The sequence below is a fragment of the Pinus tabuliformis genome, chromosome X (assembly GCF_031772625.1).
Source record: "Pinus tabuliformis cultivar Carrire ecotype Pingquan chromosome X, CPIR1, whole genome shotgun sequence".
Lineage (NCBI taxonomy): Eukaryota > Viridiplantae > Streptophyta > Pinopsida > Pinales > Pinaceae > Pinus > Pinus tabuliformis.
Genome location: NC_142308.1, coordinates 748,646,286 through 748,670,073, shown reverse-complemented (window position 1 = coordinate 748,670,073; position 23,788 = coordinate 748,646,286). Strand labels below are relative to the sequence as shown.

At 42.7% G+C, this 23,788-nt stretch overlaps 1 protein-coding gene across 1 annotated transcript; it reads right to left on the bottom strand.

The window, feature by feature from the left end:
• Positions 1 to 247: 247 nt before the first annotated feature.
• On the bottom strand, positions 248 to 11,133 carry LOC149142057 (uncharacterized). The gene is made up of 4 exons (XM_089451389.1): positions 9,957 to 11,133; positions 9,804 to 9,867; positions 618 to 1,338; positions 248 to 415 (listed from the first exon to the last, which is right to left on the bottom strand). Exons 1-4 carry the CDS (start codon positions 11,131 to 11,133, stop codon positions 248 to 250), a joined length of 2,130 nt encoding a protein of 709 aa, XP_089307515.1.
• Between the last annotated feature and the right edge of the window lie 12,655 nt (positions 11,134 to 23,788).

The window sequence follows — 23,788 nt, the reverse complement described above, 5'->3', positions numbered from 1 at the left end:
GAAATTCCACGTTGTTATCAGCGACACACAATGGGAGTATCAGATTGGATCCGCCGATTATTGACTCACGTAGTACGAGTAGTGATGTGCTATCATGGGCACAATTTCGCGTAGTCCATAGTTTTATCATTTACAATTTTGAGGCTTGCGAGCCATAAATGTACTTGGAACACATATATTATTTTTGGGTTTTGATGTATGACACTCAAACATATTTTTTTTTTAATGAAGACGATTATAGTTTGTATTAAAAGAAATCCGATGCCTGCTGGTCGGTTACATTTAGGAAGCCCAAGAACCGGCTGTCCTCAACATATAGATAAACTAACACCGTAACCTTAATGTTTTGAATCTTCTTGACTCCGTTAGTCGAGTCGGTTTCCAGAATTTCCCCATGCTTGTGAATACAGACAAACTGCTGAAGTAAAAGACAGTAATACATGAGAAACAGAATTAAGGGATTGGATCCCAATCTTCAACCCCGTCTCTTATTCGAATGCTTGCACGAAGGAGGATAGCTTTGTTGGCTTCCGCATCCGCTTCCTTATTATTCTGTTGAGGAATGTGGAAAAATTCACCTAAAGAAAGGAGCCAACTAGCTTCCTTATTTTGGCAACCACTCTTGCTAGCCAAAAGTCCCTCGGGGACGTGTTATCCACTAGAATTCGAATCAAGGATTGGGAGTCACCAAGAATAATGGCTTTCTCAATACCAAGATCCTGTAAATGCTTAAGACCCTGCAACAGAGCCATGGCCTCTGCTTGCATGTTGGTACTATGACCCAGCCCCCAGGCATACCTGTTTTCTATGCAGCCATCTGCATTCCTGATGACACCTCCAGCCCCAGCAATTCCCAGATTGCCTTTGGCGGCCCCATCAAAAAACAAGGAGGAACTATCACGCTTATGTAGCCACATGCAGAAATCGCCCTCAGCAAGCCTGATCTGCCAGTTTTTCGTAGTTTTGAACTGTCTCTCGTCCTCAGAAAACTGGAGGCCAAGCTTGCTCCCCCACGCCAGTTCTTGAGGACTTAAATTTTTATTTTCCAGCTTCTCAAATTTCTCGCCGAGAAACTCCTTGAGCAGGCCGTTGGCTTTTGACAAAACAAGGTTACCCTTCTGTGCTTTCTCTTGAAAAATTCTGTGATTGCGCTCAATCCATATTTGCCAGAAAATGAATTTCGGATAAACCAGCCAGGCTGCCTTGAACCAATTGTTTTTGGGGAACTTTCCGGGATAGAGGTGAGCCCAATCAACAAAGAAACCAGCAATCGAGTTGGGCAGATGAATAGTGGATCCCCATGAGGAAAACGCGTCAGCCCAAATACTCTTGGCGAACCTACATTCAATCAATAAATGAGAGGCATTTTCCTCATTTTCCAGGCATAGACTACATCTGGAAGGGCCCAGGAAGCCTTTCTTTTTAAGCCTATCCTCATTTAAAATGTTGTTGTGTGTTATAGACAATTTTGTGCCTTGCAGTATCAGGCATGAATTGTCAATAATCCAAGGGATCCAAAGTCCCTAAACATGATGTTCCTACCCCTAGAGGAACAAGGTCAGCAAACCAACATCTCTCAGATCAGTTCTCCACCTGAAAACACTCAAAAACAAGCAATCCTGAAATCAAAGCAGGTGCTCCACTAGGCTTCTGCGCTGAAACTCAACTCCTCCATGGTGTACCTGCGTTGCAAAGCAGGTAGAACAAAGGCCACCTGCGCTGAGCGAGATGGGACAAGTGGCACACTGAGTCATTGCTCTGGAATCTTCCAAAAATGACACTTGGATCAGGGATTTCGCCTTGTGATGAGTCAGAGGCTCTGTTTCTCCAAGTGGAAGCAAGGTTCTCCAAGTGGACTCAAGAACTGAAGATCAACTGAAGAGAGAGAGGACACAAGGCAGCTACACATCAGTTGCAAGCTGACTCATCCTTTCTCAATTCATCTATATATTGAGCTCTCTCCTATGAGCTCAGCAGGCTGGAATTTTGTGCAAAGTAATGATATGCTGTTGGTTTCACTATAGAACTATTGGGTGATTGCTTGAAGGAGGTGAAGAGGAGAAATTCTTTCTGCTGGGAGGTGTTGCTGGATTGGGGCCTTCAATGGTTGTAACACTCTCAGAACTTTACTTCTTCCATTAATAAAAGCTATTGAGGTTCTTCTATATGCACTTGTTTCAATGATGTATTGTGATAATTGTATATTTGATTTATGCTAATCCTTGAATCAGTTATGATTGCATGCTCCTTGTAGTTTCTTTCTTTGTTATTTTGCAGGATCTCATTGTAGCTGGGCCAGCAAAAGAGCAAGGAGCTGGGAGCAAGCAGCAAAGAGAAGAGTTTGGATTCGACATTAAGCGCAAGGCAACGGTTAGTGCATTTCTTCATTCTCTCTTGCTTTCATAAAGAAGTAAACCTTAAGTAGTTTTCTTTACAGTTGTTGCTGAGGTACTATCACCCTTAGAGTGGGATAGGGTCATCCGAGTCGGATACTTTTCCCTACAACAAACTGGCGACTCCGCTGGGGAACGTATCTGTTTGATTGTTTGTAGTATTTTGCTATTCATTTCCTGAACAAAAGAGTACCAAATCGAAAAGCTTTTGACTATATCAAAAGCGAAGTAGAGGGCAGCTACTCTAGCTCATTTCTGAGCATGTTCATGATTTGAAGAGCTGATCTACAAGGATCCTTGTAAGCTCTTAGTGATAGCTTTTCATCTTCCTTGTCATCCCTTAGTGTGTGCTTGACTGATAGCTTCTGATTTGAGCAAAAACTGTGAATTTTTGAGAAAATTGTGACCCGGAAACTGTGAAAAACGAAACTTTCGTTTTCCAAAGCAGGTAGTACACAGGCTACCTGCTTTGCAACGCAGGTCCCGAAGGGGCTACCTGCGCTGAGAGCCAGACTGGCTGTGCAGCACCTGCGTTGGCCCAATTTTGCCTAGTGCAGTTGGGGTTTCCTCCCTTTTTCTTGCCTGTTTTCACTATAGATTTTGCAGCCAGTTACCAGTCTTGTACCTATTCTGAAACCAACCTTACTTGCCATCATTCCGCCTCTGTTATATAACGAAATTGTACTTGTTCTTTTGTACTTCTTACATCATTTACAATTTCCCATAACGAAAGTGAACTAGTCTTGCTTTGGCCTCTTAGATCTGAACCTGTGTTAGGCATTTTGCTGGTCTAAAGAGTTAGCTTGTTTGTTGTCCATAGCTGATTAGTCTTTTTACTTTCGTCATTATGGTTTGATTTCATGTATTTCCAGTGATTAAACAAGTAAATCTTAAGGTGTCTTTTGATTTTGGGCTAGCTTGTTTACTTTCGCTTTAAATCGAAATCAAAGTTATATAACAACTTTCTTTTTGTAATACATCAACATTAAGAAAGGGAAAAGAAAATACATGCATTGTGCATTTTGCATTTGACTGCTTGCATGACGATTTAGGAAATTTTGCATTAGTGTGTGCTCTATGATCTGTGTGAAAAGATTTGCCTTTCTTCTCCCTCAGTAGTTAAGATTTTCAAAGTTGAAAGATTGAAAAGTTTGCTTCTCATCTTAGACTGCATTCAGGAATTTGTTACATACATCTCGTGGTGATCCTTAAAGGCAAACTGCTAAACAAGATCAACATTAAAATAAATTCAATTTACATAACAACGCTTTGTAACATAACGCAAACACATAGAGGTCTAGGTAGAGACGTGTTCCGGCGTCGTTAAACGTAGTGACTGTCGATCTCTACGAAGGTGGGTGATTCCTCCTGAGAGTCGGTGGCACTAATACGGACTTGTGCTCCCACGTACCGTCGCGTATATCTTGGGAGACCCCTATAGGAATAAAGCCTTTATCCATAGGAAGCCGTGTTGGCCGCCCTACTGATCGCGATGCAGTGAACACAGCATTCACGAAGATCGACCACCCGTACCGTAAAACGTATTCTGTGGTTTCGCGAAAAGTTTGGCACACCCTCTGCCTAGAACTCCAGAGCAGTTTCTTTTGGCTTTTTTCAAACTCTATAACTGAAAAAGTCCAACCGAGCATTTGTCACTTCGGGCTCGTTAATACATCGAAGGAGACTAGAGTCATCTTTAGCTTTTTCTCGACTCTTAAAACATGAAAAAGCAAAGTTGTGTCTAAAGCGTCGTTAATAAAATTTATTTTAATCGGAACATAATCACCTGTTATTCCCACGTTGATCTTTCAGTTGAAAAGTATGGAGCCCACCAACCAAGGAAGTCACCTTGGTGGAAGTCCCAATCCCTTCTCCTCTTGGGGAGATGTTGGTGCGCCTCATATGGCCACATTGTCACTTCCAGGATTGACAATTGGCCTACCTGTATGGCTCTTTTCAACTAATGTAGTTCAAATCACCGCTAATCCTGAGCAGTCGAATCAACAGTCAGACCAGTCTAGAGCTACCCACCAGCCTTCCACCTCTTACAATTCTTCCTCTGATCCTTCATCTTCGCAGGGTAGAGCCGGCAAAAGTCAGCCTCCCATGGAGAAGAAGGAAAAGAAGAAGAGAGAAAAGAAGCAGAAGGGGCCTATGGCGAAGGCGACTGGGGGCAAGGAAAAGACATCTGACAAAAATCCACACACTGCACCGACCGGGCCTAAATCGCCATGTGTCATTTGCAAAGGGACCCACTTCCACCGTGATTGTCCTTGTATTCCCCGGATACTAAGGGACTGGTCCCCCAGGTTGCACAAATCGGTAGCATCAACCTCTGGTAGTCATGTTGATTGCAGTCCGTCAACTAGCGAGAGTGAAGGACGAAAAGGGAGACCAAGATCACCCTGCATGCTGTGTGAAGGCGATCACGCCATCCACTGTTGTCCATTCTTAGATGAGGCAAAGAGAGTTTTGGAAGATCGTCCGGTTTCACTGTTACGACTTCCTCCTGGATACCAAAAACTCGCGCCAAGTCTCTCGATAGTTGAAAATCCAGCTGGCCCGATCAAGTGGTCAGCTGAAGTGTCAGTCATTGAGAATGAACCAACTGAATCCAGACCAGACGAAAGTATAAAGGTCGATACGGCAGTTGACCCGGTTCTTCCTTCAGAGGTTTCATCCTCAAATGACTCTGTCATTGAAGATCCATCTTCAAATGACACCCTCACTGAAGAGGATAAGGATGACACCGTCCATATTCTTTTCATCAACACAGACTCTGATGAGCATCAGGGCAATGCGCCCATTCCTTTATCGCAGGAAGGAACATCGTCAGGGTCGTATCCGGCCGTGTATTCGGTCCCACCACCAAGCAACCTAGTTGTATCCTTTGATTGGAATCAACTAGGCAGACCCCGGTTACCAGCCAGTATACCATTCAGAATCATTGTCCAAATCTATAGAATGGTAATGGCTGGAACCATCATTGATGAAGGGGCATCTGTGAGTATCCTTTCCTCTATTGCTTGGAAGGCACTGGGTTCCCCGGCGCTTTTACCTGAGATGAGAAATCTATCAGGTTTTGATAAAGGAACCAGTCGCCCGTTAGGGATTCTCCCCAATGTTCCCATTACATTGAAGGGGAAGACAGTTCATATGAACGTCATGGTCGTCCAGGGACCCTTTGTTTATAACTTACTCCTTGGACGAGACTATATATATTGCATGGAGGCAATAGTGTCCTCGCTCTTCAGAGTTATGTGTTTTCCGCACGAAGGAAGAATGGTCAAGCTCGTAGACCAACTTTCATTTCCAGGATCACGCATCGCAAATAGTCAAATACCATCCCTTAACGGTTTATTCACTCAAGGAATGCCTCCACCCCCGGTTCTACTTCCCGATGAATGCGAGTGATTCGGAAGAAAGAACTGGGACCCAGGGGGCATGCACCCTGGCCTGCCTTGGGCAGAGGAAACCTTGGGTATAAAGTTGATTTCCGCAGAAGAATATGACTAGTCCGTACCCCGTCCGAAAGAAGGAAGAGAGGGTTGTTCTAGAATAAGATTCTTTTGTCAAAGTTATGTGAGTGAGATAATCTGTTTCTCGCTCCCCTTGTCTAGATAATCAGGATACCGAGGAAGGGGGCCATTTGCGGTAGCAAGTAGCCACCATCTTTGAAGGCAAGCCTCACCCATTAAAACATATGTTTTGAAGGATAAGTAGGGGCAGCCTCCAAAGAAAGAGATGAAATTGCTGCAACAAGTAGTCACCATCCTTAGCAACCTAATGTTAGACATCGCCGGAAAGAGAGTTTAGTTTGCGGCAGCAAATAAAACCATTTTTCGGATAATAAGTAAGAGTCAAACCTCCCTCTGTAACGCCAATGTTTTATCTGTTGCGATCTTGCAAAAATCAAAAAGTGAACTGATGGGAAGACAAGTACCGTCGGCACCGAAAAATAACGAGAAGACAAGTATCGTTAAAAATATAGCAAGACGACAAGTAGAAAAACAGAGGTGGAACAGAGGAGGGGTAGCCTTGAAATTATACTTTATACCTGGGGGCATGCGAACCTTTTAGAGTGCAAGCACGGGACGACTATTTATTTTTTAAATTTTTAGGTCCTCCCTTTAAACCTGTAGGTCTAACCCGTTAAACTCGTAGGATTAGCCGTTTCCATCTTGCATAAAGAAAGGATGAGGGGCAAAAGTTAAAACTTGCCAAATTGGAGCATAGTTTCGTGAGATAAAGCTCCTTAAAAAATAGCTATCTCACCTGAGGCGTTCGTTGTATTATGACTGGTATAATTGAGCAAGGTTTGATCGCTTTCAAGCTCGTTAAAAAATGAAGCCATCATCGAGCAGTTTTAGCAATGTTCATGCTCGTTAAAAAATAAACGCAAGAATCGAGCAGTTTTAGCACATAGTTCATGCTCGTTAAAAAATAAACATAAGTTGTGAGCAATCTTCCCCTAGAGTTCAAACTCACCCAGAAAAAATGAACCAGTAAATAACCTTGGTAAATGTAACCTTTGACTGCCATATTAAAAGCCCTTGGTCGTGTTTATATGCCATCACCTCCATCCGTTCATTTGGCCAATCGTGCATCTCCATATGATTGTTTACCTTCTTTTGAGGAACAGCTGCGAAGAGTGATTTCACTAAGGCATCCTTGTGACACTGCCGTGATTGGAATATTCCAACCTGTACCTGGAATCTGCTGCTATCCCTGTTTATCACTCGTTCCTCAAAAGACGAGTCTTCTTTGAGCTCTTTTCGCTGACTCGTAAAATATGAAAAGTTTGCCGAGTTTTGGCCTTCCAGCTCGTTAAACGACCGGAAGAGCTATCCCTCCTCTAGATTTTAATCTTTTTGGACCTGAGGGATTATTGCACAAAAAGATCGAGCGCTTGTTTTGTTCGGCTCGTTAAAAGTACCGAAAACTCATCCCTTCTGTATTGTTTTATACTTTTTCGGACTTAAGGGATTAGATGACGAAAAAGGAATTCTGGAGTTAACTTTATGTACCTTTTCAGACTCTCTAAAAATGAAAAGGACCGAGTTATCCTTGTCGTTAGACTCGTTAAATTCATTAAATAGCGACAAACTTGTCTTTAGACGAGAACGAGTTTCCCTATCGCTAGGCTCGTTAAAACATAGCGATGGGCTTGCCCGAAGGGCAGGTTATAGAACAAGCATATGTTATCCTCCTCAAGCTTGACAAAAATAAAGAGGTACTGGTCAGAAATGACTGGGGAAAAATTGGGAGAACCTCACAGTTTTAATGGTAGCAAGTCACTCTTGAACATGACACTTTGTCCTCCGTATCACATCGGGTTGGGTTGTTTCATTCACCGGTCTCATCACCATGGTCCTCGCCACACCATCCACAGTTGGGGTAATGCTACCGATCCATCACATCAGTGTCGTTATATGTTCAAGAGATGTTGTTCTGCAAAGAGTCAACCGTGTCCCATCCACTGCCATACATTGTCCTTCATCCATTTCATGACCGCCACCCTGAATCATACATCACAGTTTGTTTTCACCTCATCACAATCACTAGCTCCGTTCCGTGTCAATGATGTGGGATTCATTAAGGCCCTCCTTTGACGGATTGCTCCTTGTCGACATCAGCTCATTATCCAAGGAGTTGATCTAGGAACAACCCCTTCAGTACTTTGAAGCTTGCATGCCTCAATGGCAAGTTTCTCACTTCCGGCGACAGGTATACATCAATGACCTTCGACCAGAAGATTTTGCATGGTGGTCGACGCCAAGTCCTTTATTCCCACCATGTGAATTGTACTGCTGTACCTTGAGGGTCATCATCCTTATCGGTGATTCCTCTCGTGCTTGTTAACGGTTTACATCATTGACCGGTAATCAAGCGATGTCTTTCCATGTTCGACTTCAAGAAATTCTCACATGGATCGACTTGTACATCGAGTGAAGATCGGAAGAGATTGAAGACCCCGGATCTAGTTTCATCCATCCGGGCTGCGATATATATTCAGGATATAAAGACATTTGATGTGTACATCATTGCAGCAGATGATCATCCTTCTCAAAGGATGATAATTTCAGTAGAGAATTATCAGTCTAACATCAGACGATCGTCTGTTCTATGTACCAAAATGAATTTATTAAGCTGAGCATGGGAATGCCCGCCTCAGCTAGATCATGAAAAAGTATGAAAAATAATGTATTGTATTGTATCTTATTACAGGACACTTCTCAGCAGATTGAATGAACTTCGGATCCTCCTAATAAAGAATTTCACCCGATAAACGACCTCATACTTTAGGGGGCATCTGTTATAGACAATTTTGTGCCTTGCAGTATCAGGCATGAATTGTCAATAATCCAAGGGATCCAAAGTCCCTAAACATGATGTTCCTACCCCTAGAGGAACAAGGTCAGCAAACCAACAGCTCTCAGATCAGTTCTCCACCTGAAAACACTCAAAAACAAGCAATCCTGAAATCAAAGCAGGTGCTCCACTAGGCTTCTGCGCTGAAACTCAACTCCTCCATGGTGTACCTGCGTTGCAAAGCAGGTAGAACAAAGGCCACCTGCGCTGAGCGAGATGGGACAAGTGGCACACTGAGTCATTGCTCTGGAATCTTCCAAAAATGACACTTGGATCAGGGATTTTGCCTTGTGATGAGTCAGAGGCTCTGTTTCTCCAAGTGGAAGCAAGGTTCTCCAAGTGGACTCAAGAACTGAAGATCAACTGAAGAGAGAGAGGACACAAGGCAGCTACACATCAGTTTCAAGCTGACTCATCCTTTCTCAATTCATCTATATATTGAGCTCTCTCCTATGAGCTCAGCAGGCTGGAATTTTGTGCAAAGTAATGATATGCTGTTGGTTTCACTATAGAACTATTGGGTGATTGCTTGAAGGAGGTGAAGAGGAGAAATTATTTCTGCTGGGAGGTGTTGCTGGATTGGGGCCTTCAATGGTTGTAACACTCTCAGAACTTTACTTCTTCCATTAATAAAAGCTATTGAGGTTCTTCTATATGCACTTGTTTCAATGATGTATTGTGATAATTGTATATTTGATTTATGCTAATCCTTGAATCAGTTATGATTGCATGCTCCTTGTAGTTTCTTTCTTTGTTATTTTGCAGGATCTCATTGTAGCTGGGCCAGCAAAAGAGCAAGGAGCTGGGAGCAAGCAGCAAAGAGAAGAGTTTGGATTCGACATTAAGCGCAAGGCAACGGTTAGTGCATTTATTCATTCTCTCTTGCTTTCATAAAGAAGTAAACCTTAAGTAGTTTTCTTTACAGTTGTTGCTGAGGTACTATCACCCTTAGAGTGGGATAGGGTCATCCGAGTCGGATACTTTTCCCTACAACATTGTGGCACAACAACCAGCTGAAGAAATCAATTTTTGGCACACATTTCTGCCTCCAAAGTCCTCTCCAAATCGCAGGGCAGCAAGGAACGTGAGGAATTTTTCTGAGCTGTGCATAGCCTTGAGCAATAGTATAAGAACCAGTTTGAGAGCCCCAGCCTCTCTTATCTTGTTTTCTGATGCTAATTGGGCTCATACCTTTCAGTTTAGTCAGCAGGAGTGACCACGCCTGATCTAGAGCATCCGACATTTGAGGTTTCTTCCAGCCTGCCCACGCATTATCCTTCCAGCTAGAGATATCCCACAAAGTTTTGATGTCGTTGTTCAATGTCCAGATTCGAAGCTCAGAGAGCTCTTGGTCTTCACCTAAAGGTTCTTCATTCATGATTTTATTAGTCCAGATATTAATGAGCTTTCCATTACCTGGGATCCAAAAGGAATGCTTTTGTATCAGTGGTAAGGCCTGCATGCAAAGCCTGTGAATATGAGAGCCTTTAATGGTGTGGGTGAGGTCATCCAAGCTTCGTAACCTCTGACCCTTGAAATATTTCTTCCATAGTGCCTTTTGAGCCCATCCCGGTTTTGGGGCTATTTGTCTCCACAGAATCTTAGCCCCCATAGCAGTATTTTGAGTCCTCAGGTCCTTGAAGTTCAGACCTCCTTCTAGCAGAGGTTTAGCAACTTTGCTCCAACTGACAAGGGGGATCTTCCTGTCATTTTGCTTGCCGCCTTTCCAAAAGAACCTTCTAATCCACTCCTCCATCTTCTTGAGGATGTTGGAGGGAGCCAACATGGCCGAGAATTGGAAGATGGGTAGGCTGGTTAGAACAAACTTAATTAGCACTGTCTTCCCAGCAAGATTCAGCCATGAGAAGCCCCAAGATTGAATTTTTTTCTTGAATTTCTCAACCATTGGGAGCCAATCTTTACTGGAGTGCCTCCTTTGGAAGATAGGAAGGCCCAAATAGATGAAAGAATTCCAAGAAGTAGAGCCAGCGAAGCCCAAACATCTGGAAATTGAGGAAAGCTCGTTGTTGGAGATATTCCAGCCATAAAAATGGCATTTCCCTTCATTTAGTTTGCTGCCCGAAGTACCACAGAAATCATCCAACACTTTCTTGAATCTGGAGGCAGAATAAACAGAGGCAACACCCAACAAAAGAGAATCATCAGTGAACAATGCGTGATTAATATCCTTGACACCTCGAGTAATCCTAAGACCCATAATCTCTTGGTCCACCTGGAACTTTTCTAAATAAAAACTCAGAACTGAAGCTTGCAAAACAAAAAGAAGAGGAGAAAGAGGATAGCCCTGGCGCAACCCTCTAGAGGCTTTAAAGAATTTTGTTGCTCTTCCATTCACCAGAGGGGCCATCTAGGGCTTAGAGATGCAAGCCTGGACCCATCTAATAAACTCCTGACCAAACCCAAACTTGTGCATCACATCAAAGAGGAACTTGTGTGAACTTTGTCAAAAGAATTAGCTAGGTCTAGCTTGACCACCATACCTTTTTCTTTCCGCTACAAGCTAGAATGAATAGGCTCTTGCACGAGGATTATTTTGTCCACGATCTACCTACCCTGAACGGACCCCCCTTGGTTTTCAGGAATAATGGAGGGCAAGAGGAACTTCAATCTATTGGCAATCACCTTTGTTATGAGTTTGTAGCCAATGTTACATAACGAAATCGGACGAAACCTGCTAAAAGCGCTAGCTCCCTTCTCCTTTGGGATGAGGGCGAGAAACGTAGAATTCATGCTTCCTCCAATTTTATGGCAGTATTGAGATTTTGAAACCATTATGTGCAGGTCCTTCTTCACTATTTGCCAACAAACTTGGATGAATTTGGCTGTGAAGCCATCCGGATCCGGGGCTCTGTCCGACTCCATTTCATAGAGCACAACCTTTATTTCTTTTCTGGTGACTTTAGCTTCCAGCTGTTGATTCATATTTGGAGAGATCTTGGGGGGAATAACATCCAAGAACATAGTGTCCTGGCTCATTACCTCGACTTCACTATATAATTTCTCAAAGTGGGAGAAGGCAGCCCCTTTGATACTTGTGAAGTCCTTGTGGGTAACAAGATCTTCTTTTATTTCAGAAATGGTATTGAAGGACCTTCTAGCTTGGGCTTGCTTGTGGAAGAAGGAGGTATTCCTGTCTCCCGCTTTCAACCACAGGCTACGAGATTTCTGCCTCCAATATTCTTCCTCTTGCAAACATGCTTTGTGGAATTTTTGCTGCAGATTTCCTTCTATGACTATAGATTCCTCCGTGGGGTCCTCTTCTTCCATCTGCAGTTGGTGTTTCTCAAGGGAGGCATGGGCCATCCTCCTTTCATCAGCCGGATTCGGAAGAGTTTTAGCCCAGCTCTTCAGAACAGCTTTTACTCTTCTTAATTTTTCTTCCCATACAAAGAAAGGAGACCCTGTGACAGGCTGATTCCAACTCTCTTTAACCTTATCCATAAAGTCTGGATGCCTAATCCATAAAGCACTGAATCGAAAAGGAATGGGCCCAATTTTTTTTTTTGCTGAGAGCTCCAGCCTTATGGGTTTATGATCCGAAATGCTGCATGGCAGAATGAGCATCCTAGCTTCTAAACCAAGGAGAAGATAGGAACTTTTAATAAGAAATGTATCTAATCGCACAGCAATGTGGCCAGGACCCATTCTTTTATTTGACCAAGTATACTTACCTTTCAAGGGTTTGATGTCGAGCAGATCCCAATCTTGCATGATGTCCTCCACCCATTCCCTTTTTGGATCCCTTACTATGCTGCCACCTCTCTTCTCGGAAGAACTTAAGGTTATATTCAGATCCCCTGCTATAATAATATTTCTCGACGTTTCTTCCTTGGCCATGAGTTTGATTAAGTCCCAACACTGCGTCTTTTCCACTGCGTTTACCGACACATAAACATTAAAGAGACTAAAGGCCTCCCTAGTTTCTCGACTTATGAATTGCATAAGATGTCAGTGGGTATTCTACTTTCCATTAACCAATTCCAACTTGGCTTCATTCCAGAGAGCTCCCAGCCCTCCCGATGCACCTCGGGCTGAGACAGCCTGCCCTCCACTTTTTCTCCAAAGATTCCTGCCTACTTGGAGGAAGCTCTTCTCCTCCAGCTTAGTCTCCTAGATCAGTAGGATATCTGGGGTTTCTATCCTGATCAAACTTCACATTGCTTCCTCTTTTTGCTTGCTCCCCAAACCCCTACAATTCTAGGAGACAATATTCATTATTTACCTTTCTGAGATTGGGTGGCCCCTTTGGGCCCCTGTCCATGACTTCTTGTAATCTTTGGTGTTTTTGCTAGCAGCTTTTCCAACGTTGGCTGACTGCCTTGGAGTTTGTCTTTATATGTTTCTCACTCTCTTTTTTCCTGGTCAGACTTCCTTCCTCTTGTTGATCTGCGAGACAATGTTTAGGAGTCACCTATTTCTCCTTCCTCCTTAGATTCTTCCGAATCTTGGTCTTCCTCTTCCATATCTGTGGCCTTTCCCTTAGGGCTTACTGCTGCACTCTCACCTTGCCTGGAGTTTTTGAGAATCTCTTTCTCATTTGCCTCATTCTGCTGCTGTTCTATTTCTTTCACTTCAATTGAGGTTGAGGAAAGGGGGGCGAATGCGTTCTCTTGTGCCTTTGGTTGCTGCCCTTGGCCACTAGAAGAAGGCTGCGACCCTTTTCCTTTTGAAGCTCCAAGAGAGTTTGAGGGTTTAGGGTTAGCCCTTGATATTTTGACCTGCTTCCATCCTTCTTCCTTTCCTTGCGCCGCCTCTTCATTTTTAGTACAGTTCTTGGCAAAATGTCCATATTCCTGGCACTTGCGGCACTTGAAAGGAAGCTGCTCGTAGTCAAGTTTTTGCAAGTTTATCTTTATAGCCTCAGGCAGCCCCACTTCTAGATCCACTTCGACACAGATGCTAGCGCAGTCATATTGATCCTTGGTGTTTGCGTGATCTATGAATTTTTCCAGTGCATTACCTATATGTTGGAGGGAATCCCAGTTCCAACAATGTACAGGAAGATTCGGAAGCCTTACCCACACTAGAACTGCTGACGGAACATCTTCAGCTGGATCAAAATTGGGAGTCCATCTGTTCAAATAGAGACCTTGAGGGCCCATAAAATAGGGCCCGTTCCTGAAGATCAGATCCTTGTCTTCTTTTGAAATAAACTCGAATAGGAAGTAGCCTCACCCTAGGAAATACGAGGTGACACTTTGCTTGATTAACGGTCTCCAGTTCCTGCAGACCCAGGCTTCCGTGGCTTTGGGAGAAGGCCAAAGGCCAGTGAACTGTCCTACCAGAGCCCTCTCAGCTAGCGACAAAGCTACCTTGATCGGCCCCTCTGGAGGGAGGGAGACCTCCGGTATATTTTCCAGCTTTTTAACGAACTTCGAAGCATTCAATTTCTTCTTAGCTGGCATCAAAGCCAGAAGAGACTTGAACGTGACATCTTCAGCCTTGGGGGAGGATGGGAGACTAATCGGAGGAGCCTGGGACAAGCCCAACTCATCCATGGCAGAGGGGTGTAGCCCTAGCACGGCCAACCAGCCTGTGAGAGCACGTAGCAGTTCGCAGAGCTCAGGGAGGCGGAAAAAAAATAAAATGATGATTTATGACACTCAAACATTATCGACATATATATATATATATATATATATATATATATATATATATATATATGCTACATTTCGTGTTTACTATGATACAATGTTTTGTTTTTCACATATTGTGTAAATGTCTTTCTAACACATAATTAGCTAATGCATCTGTTAATGTATTCATATGCCTAGGAATGTGATGATATGTGATATAATCTAAATTTCTTTCCAATAGACAAATACGCAAATACATTCTCAATATCTGAGGGTTTATGACAGAATATTGCCCGTTGAGATGAAGAACAACAATTTGTGAATCAAGGTTAACAACCATTTCTCTAATGGCAAGAGAAATGGCTTCTGACAAGAGTTCGATAACTGCCATATATTCAGCAATGTAATTAGTTGTTTGACCTAAACAAATATCTTGAATATCAGTCAACTGACCATGAGGGTCATAAATAGCCCATGCCGCGGATGATAGATTCTGGGTACTACGACAAGCACCATCAGCGAAACTGACGTAAGGAGTCACAGACATCTGCAAAGCAGGTGAAGACATAATAAGCAGGAAAGTTGCTTGAAAAGCACACCAAACCAAACTGCACAAAAATGAATAACACACTTATGTACAAAAGTAACCATGCGAGATGACTCAGGCATAGTACTTTTTGAGGTACAGCCCATTGCGGGGCTTGTCCAAGGGGTTTCCCTCATAATCAATCAGCTCATAGGCCCCTTTTTGTAACACATGCTTGACAATATAGGGCCCATGCCACATGGGTTCAAATTTTCCTGCCCCCAGCTTATCATTAGCTTGGTCATATAGCAAGACTAGATCACCCTCAGGAAAAGCATGAGCAGAGACCAACTAATAAAAATGGGACTTAACTCGCTTTTTTTGGTCTTTAATGACTACAGTAGTGAGGCGATGGGTTTCATCCAGTCGTTGCAAATATAAGAGACGCTCTTCTTGAGGCGAGGTTTCGGGGAGTAATTCGACAACCAACTTGAGTGAGGGAATTTCACATTCAATCGGTAAGGTAGCTTCCAGACCGTAGACTAGTTGGAAAGGGGTGAATCCAATTTCATCTTTAGTCGAGGTTCGGTAGGCCCACAAAGCTGAAAAAAGCATGAGATGCCAATTGGATTTGTGCATCCCAATGGTGCGCTGAATCATAGTGACTAACACTTTGTTTATAGCTTCAACTTGGCCATTGGCCTGAGGGTAATATGGAGTTGAGTCATCATGACACAAGCCCAATGTAGAAGTCAGCTCAACCATCATGTAATCACGAAAATGGGAGCCATGGTCAGTGACAATGGCTTGAGGCACTCCAAACTTGGAAATAACATGATTGAATAGAAATTGTGCCGCCATTTTACTGTTAGCTGAATATGTAGGCATCGCTTCGGCCCATTTGGTGAAGTAATCCACGACAACGATAATATAACCATGCCCCCAAGCCGAATGAGGGTTAGATGTCATAAAATCAATGCCCCATTTTGCAAAGGGACCAACGGTAATAACGAGGTGAAGGAGAGCATGTGGGGCGCGCATTTTTCGCTAATAAATCTAGCACTCATAGCATTTGCGAACAACAAGAATGCAATCCTTAAAGATGGAGGGCCAGAAGTAACCAACACGGAGTATCTTTTGAGCAGTGGCATAGCCAGATAGATGACCACCACATGCGTTAGAATGGCAGTCATTCAAGACTCTTTCAGCCTCATCGAGAGTTAAACATCGACAAAGAATTGAATCAACACCAACACGGTATAAACTATCTCCAATGATGCGGTAAGGTTGGGATTGATGCTGAATGCATCAGAAATCATCCTTGGATAACACAAACCAGAAGGTGGAAGTTTGGAGATACACGATGATATTATCGTACCAAGGATTGAGAGTACTAATTAGAAAGAGAGTCTCATCGGGGAACTGCTCATCAGCACCAGTAGGGAGAGAAGTAGAGGGAAGAGAGCAAATCAACTCAACAAATACAAGTGATTTCTTGGATTTGGTAGTAGTGAACACCAAATCAAATTCTTGGAGGATGGCAATTCACTTAGAATACTTTCCCCCAAGTAATTGACGAGTTAGAATGTAAGTCATAGGGTTACACTCGAAAATCACAGTTGTAGTGCAAAGGATAATATATTGCCAAAAGCGCTGAACTACCTGAACAACAGCCAAAGCCAACTTCTCGACATGAGAATAACGAGTCTTAGTATTGAGGAGATTGCGGCTGAGGTAATAAATGACATGTTCATGACCTTTGTCGTCATCTTACACCAGCACCATAGCAATAGTGCTAGAAGCTACAACTAGATAGAGGAAATCACCGCGATGATAGTTTGGAGGATGCAACAAAGGAGCATTAATGAGGACAACTTTCAGGTCATCAAAAGACTTTTGGGCAGCCTCATCCCAAATGAATGGAGTTCCTTGCTTAAGCAATCGAGTGAACCTTGAAGCTAGCTCAACATAGTTAGGCACAAAGCGACAAAGGAAATATGCTTTCCCTTGCAAACTCTGTAACTGATGCAACAAAGAGGGAGGGGGTAGATTAACAATAACCTTGACTTTGAGAGGATCAAGATGAATTCCATCTTTCGAAACAATAAAACCGAGGAGTTGTCCAGATTCGATACAAAAGACACCTATGCAGATTTAGCTGAATGTTATAGTGTCTGCAATGAAGAAAGATTTGTCGAAGATGATCGGGATGGTCATGGCGCTTACGTGAATGAGCAAGAAGATCATCCAGATAAGGTTGAACGATGTTTTTAATGTCATGGAAAGCATAGGACATCGCTCTTTGAAAAGTAGCCCCAACATTATTAAGGCCAAAAGGGAGCTTTTTATATGCAAAAGTCCCCCACGGACAGATGAAGGAGGTCTTATCTTGATCAACTGTGCAATGTTTATCTGGTTATAACTATCAAAACCATCCATAAAGGAAAAGATCTCACTCCCAACACATTCATCGATGATATAGTCTATAAAAGGAGTGGGATAATTATCCTTTGGACATGCACAATTAAGGTCACGATAATCAACACATAATCGAATGGTGCCTTGTTTCTTAGTCACCGATACGATATTGGACACCCAATCTGTCAGAGGGATAGGATAAATAAATCTAGATTTAATAAGTTTTTCAACCTCGCTTTTAATGGCGACCACTTTTCTAAGGTGCATTAGACAAAGTAGTTGACGAATGGGCTTCGCATTAGGAAAAGTTGGAATTTTGTGCACGACTATACTTGGGTCAATGCCGGGCATTTCTTCATACAACCATGAAAAAACATCTTGAAACTCTTGAAAAAGGCGAGTATAGAGCTTGATCTCATCAAGAGAACAAGTCACCCCAATATGAAAGTTTTCAATGATACCCGGTTTAACAGAAATGTTAATAGGCATCGTTGTGGTAATATTACCCATGTTCCCTTTTGACCAAACTTCATGTTCATTATAGGCATTTGAAGTGGTTGGGTTGGGAAACGAGAAGAGGACTTCTCAAGACACGTAGACATGACTGTTGGGGCAAGTAAGAACGAAGAATGATGATGAGTATCATTCCACGATGCTTCCTCCAGAGACATAATTTCCATGATACTTTCATCAAAAGGAAAAGTCTCGGTTAAGGGATCGAGAGAATCCGAAAAACCAAGCCACAGGGATTGAGAATACGTGTCAAGAGACGTACTTGAAGCAGTATGATCAGTAGGTACCAAAGCTAAAACCGAAACAATCTCCACATAATTGATCTTAGCAGGGCTTAACGACATAACATCACCCCACGCATCAACAAGATAAGGAGAGGGAATGACCCAAGGATCAAAGTTAACTGAGATCATGTTAACTGAGGCAACATGCAGTGGTGGGAGAGGAAAAATACCCATCAAGGCGGGATCTTTGAAAAGTCTTGCCCCCACACTCTCATATGGAGCATTGGTATGCTTCACGTAAGGAACATTGCCATCCGAGGAAGAAGAGGCAAAGAAAGACAGTTGGTCGACCGTGACGATCTTCCCTTGATGAGGTAATCGGAGCACACAGAATAGAGAGGAGGCTACAACATGCATAGCATGGGTCCAACTTCGCCTAAGTAGAAGATTATAGTTAAGATTTGCATCAACAATTTCTACCTCAACATTGACTATCTTACCTTCCAAGGTAATGACAAGATTAGGAAGGACACCGAATAGTCGAGAATCATGTCCATTAAAGGATTGCAATGTGTTAGGTGATTGGTTTAGGGTAGGAGAACCAATTTCCTTCCAATAAGGGACAGACATGATGCAGGTGGAAGCACCTTCATCAATGACGGTCCTGTGAATGGTATTCTCATTAATGATCACCTGAATGAGAAAGGAAATCTGATGAGGTAAGCGTGGAACATGGCTTTCCAAATAAAAAAAAATGAGATTGGAGTCAGATGGATCAATGCCTCCAATAGTCGACAGCAATGCTTTCCACTGAGAAGGACAACTTTGAAGGACCTCGAGAGTAGGCATAATTGATGGCGCTTAAGTCAAATCCTCAACAATGTTATAATTCTGAGCGGCTCGAGCGTTTGGATTATATGAGGACTTTTGTAGCACACCCCAAGAGGGTGGTCGAATAACGAAATTAGGATTAGGTCGCTCTATATGGAGAGGACCGGAGGTAGACGGGATAGAGGAGGAAGGGGTAATTTCTTTCTCTTTCCCTGCCGTCGGAGTAGGTGCTTGATAATATTTTGATCTGGTAGCCACATTTATAGGCGTATTCATCATGAACACTTGGGAACCTGTTGAAGCAGGAGACTGAGGTTGGTCTACCATTTGGGTCTACTGGGACGAAAAGGGCTCTTTCAAGATAGCCAAGCTCTCTTTGAGCCAACAACTAACTTCAAATCGTTGGGGACAATATTTAGTGTAGTGATCCTCCTTGCAGATGAGGCATGGATACTTAGGCTTTCTTTGAGAGGCATCGCCAACAGACGACTTAGGAGGGCCCTGTTTCGAGCATCGACTTTGGCCTTGCCTTAGCCCTGCTTTTCTCCCTTAGAGGATTTGTCCGCTGTGGTAGACTGCACAACGTGAACCTAAGAGGTTTTACAAGGACCACATGAATTTTGAGAGGGATCATTGGAACCAGTGTTCGAGACTGATTTCTGCTTGGAAGAAGATTTTGGAGGAGCACCAGAGGTTATATGTCATCACACGGGCTTGTGGATCCTCCTTCGCTTTTCCCTCAAACTTTGGAAAATCAGTCAGAATCTTGAATGGAATTGGAGATTAGTATAGCTATAATGAAGAATGGGATCATTCGTAAGTCTAGAAACAACTGGTAGCTCCAATGTGGCCAAGAATGGCAATTGCGTATTAAAAGGCATGTAGGGCTGTTACATAACATTTTGTCACTGTCCTTGTACTCCCCATTCCTTAATCCTAGAGGAACATTACAATGAACCCCACATGCTTTCCATTCATGAAGGAACTCCCATTGTGTCCCTCTTCATGAGAAGATCAATTCCCTTTTGCACCATTTCCTCTGAAACTTCTGCTTGCCCAGTTTACAAGAGTGGCGCTAATGACCTTTGTCTTCCCCACACTAATGTGCATAGATTAGCACTATCCATAGTGCCGACCGGAGCGATTGAGCTGTGTTCAAGTTGCGTTAGTCCTGTTATGGAAAGTTTTTTAAATTAGGAGCCGAAGCTTCCAGCTCTAGAAACTTCGTAATGGAAGTGTGATAAATGGTTTGGCTGGATGGAGTTGAGGATGTCAGTTTGGGCTCCTTTCCCCTATAATGATGGAACTACCTCAAGGGATAAGACGTTCTCCTATGAGAAGAGGATCCATCTCCCATCCATTCATCCTATATAAACCTCCCTTCTTCCCAAGCACAAGCCAGTGTTAATGTTGGTGTGCTAGTGCTATTTTGGTTTGGAGTAAACAACAAGCTATTCATAATTGTAGCTATCTAGTTGTGTGAGGGAGAAGTGTGATTTAGTTTGGAGTGAAGCCTAAAGGGAAGAATCTTAAAACTATTGTTGATCGAGGTCATCATGGAATGCTAGCAGAAGTGTGTGGGAACCTGGTCTTGTCAGAGGAGAACCGCAACGTCAAGACAATGGTTGTAATCTCTCATAGATATCAATATATATGCAACTATCGATTGATTTCCAACATGTTTTGTCATCTTACATATTCATGGCTTAATGTTTCTTGACTTGTTAAGTAGGTTGAATTACAATTTGTCTATTATCACAGTTGTTGTTTGCTATTGTTTATTTGTTTTAGGTGCTTGAAGAAGGAAGCGAAAGATAACTGGAGCAAGCAAGCAAAGACATCATGAAACGGGATAAGCGTACTAAGAGATAGGCCCTCTTAATTGGTTATAACCTAAGGAAATCTTTCATAGAATGTATCTGTTGTGGCTAGACCCATCATCGATCTAGAGGAATTTGTTTGTGTTCACACTTATAATTTTACTTAACCACAAATTGGCGACCATACTTGGGAACCAATCCTTTTGTTTGTCTTGGATTTCATGATTTCGTGAGAACTTTTCTAGTTCCACTTTTTCCCTTTGGTTTTGTTTCTTTTCTCCTAGTTACCAACCTAAGTTTGAAATTCATAGTAGCAGATCTGGTCCCTACTTTTATTTTTATTTTTTTCTTAACTTCCTCGATCACCGCGCTTAATTTATTGACAGTCGCGCCGATCCGCGTGATATGCTGAGGAACAGTCACACCAACCAGCCTCTGGCGCTTGTTGTCAGTTAGGCAGTCGCGCTGATGCCTATAAGTGAAGATTAGGGTTTCACCCCAATCTTGGCCAGTGTGTTCTGCTCTTATGATTTTGACTCGTTAAGCCTTTTAGACTGTTTTCTCCCTAACTAGAAAGCTGCTTTTCATGTGCTTTTCATTTGGTTTTGTTTTCTTGTTGGCTTATCATCCTTCTGCTTGATTGCTTGAGTCATTGGGTGGTCAACGACACTAGGGCATCTAGTTTGTCATCCATTCAACTGTTTGTGAACTCAGTAAGTTGGGTTGTAGGTGTACTTACTCGCATTTCGTTTTCGATCCTTTTACGACTTTGATCTCTATTACACAAGTTTGAAAAGTTTCTGGTTGCTTGTCTAAACGTTTCTTTTTCGGCATGGATTATGTTGCTTGTCTTGTTGTTGGTAAAGTCGATGTTTCAGTGATCTAAATGAGCTTCTCTTTTCATGTTTTCATCTACTTGAAGAGCTTATTGTCTCGGAAACTTTTTCATCGAAGAATTGTATGCGAAAAGTTTATTTCGTTGTTTCATGAAAAAGTGTGAAATTCTAGTTTGTTGCATCGTTGTGCTACGACAGCTTGCATCATTGAAAGAATAGAATTTCTTTGGAATTTGGAAAAGGAAAAGAACTCTTTTTGCTTTCAAAAGGACTGTTAGATATGTGCTTGTCAGGAAATTAGGAATTGGAATGCATTTTTCATTAGTTTATTTTTTGAAAAGTAAGGTAGTGAAAAATCATTTCGTTTTCAATTGCTTGTTTGTTTTCATTTGATTGAGTAGTTTCTACCCTCTCTAATGTAGACATTTCATCGAATTTAATGGGTCTTGTCTCATTTATTTGCATTTAAGGTTTTTTCGAGTCGCATCGCTAAGACCTGAAAACTGAAACATAACTCAAGATAAACTTTAAAATGAATTCAATTAACCTAAGGCGCATTTGACATTTAACGATCATATCTAGAAGGTCTAGGCTAGAGACGTGTTTCGACATCTTTAAACATAGCAGCTGTCGTTAGATTCGGCATTAGACAACACTTGTACGGATTTGTGCTCCCCGTACCATCGACTATATAACGGGAGACCCCTCTAGACTGCAATCCTTTATCCTTAGGAAGTCGAGTCGGTTGCCTTGCAAATGTGATACACCGAACACAACATTCGGGGAGATTGCCTACTCGTACTTCTCGGTCCACCAGGAGGTATTCTGCAGTTCACAGTTGCCTGGTAATCCTGTTTACCTAGATCATCCAGAGCAGCCATTTGATCTTTTTGACTCATTAAACTTAAAATATCATTCGAGCACTTGTCCTTTCGATCTCATTTCCAATTGAAAGCGATAGAGTCATCTTTGTTTCTTTCTCAACTCTTAAAAAATGAAAGAGCACCAGTCTTTTATGCGTCTTAATAATTGATTGCCCACAATCCGAAAACACCCTGTTAGCCTTTTTGAGACCAAATTGCGAGTTTCCCTTAAAGAACATTTTAAAGCCTTGAAGTTATTTTTTCAATCGACTAAGACACGTTATCATGGCTGAACCATCTGGTTCACCCAGTTCCTCTTCCTCTCCTCCGTCTGAAAGATTGTCCGAGGAGCCGTTTGCTGAGTCCCTCGAGGACCAAGGTGTTGAACTTAGAATTGTTTTGAGTATTCAACCTTTGTCATTTCGTCCTCTGCCTACTTTCGATACTGGGTCATTTGCCGATCTTAGCCCAGAATCTCCGGAAAATCCCGTTCAAACTCTTAAGGATTCGTTGACCACTAATGGTCAGCTTGGACTGGTTATTTATCCTCTAAATCCTTTGTTTGAACCTATTTTGATATCACTGCAACATCCATACAGTCCGTACGACTAGCCTGGTGTTCCATTGGAACTATCCCCTTGTACTCGTTCGACCATTCGTCGTCGTTTATTTCTAGACATGGAACCCGAAGGCGATGCTCCAGTCACCTCTTCGGAAGAGTCTAAAGTTTCTACTCCACACACTGTTGAGGAGGAAGAGTTGCCTTTTCCTCCTGAGGGTTTCCCCTATTCAGGGGGTATTCCCACTAGTTTTCCACCCAACTATGTGTCTTTGGCACAGTTGGTTTCAGGTACACCTAGTGCCTCATCACTTTACCATAACCCTGTTTGGGCGTCAGGCACCATGCCTACGTTAGGTCTGTTCGTTGTGAACATGACTTCCCAACAGGCTATTACCTCAGTCTCGGTGCAACCCACCATTCCGAATACCCTTGTATCATCAATCCCAGTTACCCATCAGGCACAACTGATAGTTTCGAAGAATGTCTCTGTTAGTTCCTCCATCCCTCTAGTCAGTGGCCAGGCTGTGCCACCGCCTGGGGGACAAAACTTGAATGTTTCTATGGTGTCAGGTGCCACCAATGTGAGTGGATCACAAGCTCACATGCTTGGTATGAACCAACCATCTTTCGATATTATTCACAACCCTGCTGACCTTACTGGATCAAGCAATGTCCAGTGCCAACAGTTTCAGAATCCCGTTGGTCATTTTGGATCGAGCAATGTTCAGTATCAGTAGCCCTGTGGGGCTCAGGTCCAATACCAAACTCCTTATATTCCATATGGTTCTCAAGGAATGGTTAATCAACCTTACACCCTCCAATCTGGGTAGTAC

Excerpts from the sequence above, each read along its gene's own strand:
- LOC149142057 (XM_089451389.1), bottom strand. The coding sequence starts at position 11,133 with ATGGCCCCTCTGGTGAATGGAAGAGCAACAAAATTCTTTAAAGCCTCT. Across the intron at positions 1,339-9,803 it reads AGGACTTTGGAGGCAGAAAT|GTTCGCCAAGAGTATTTGGG; the intron begins GTGTGCCAAAAA and ends GATTGAATGTAG. Across the intron at positions 416-617 it reads ACTTTTGGCTAGCAAGAGTG|TTTGTCTGTATTCACAAGCA; the intron begins GTTGCCAAAATA and ends TTACTTCAGCAG.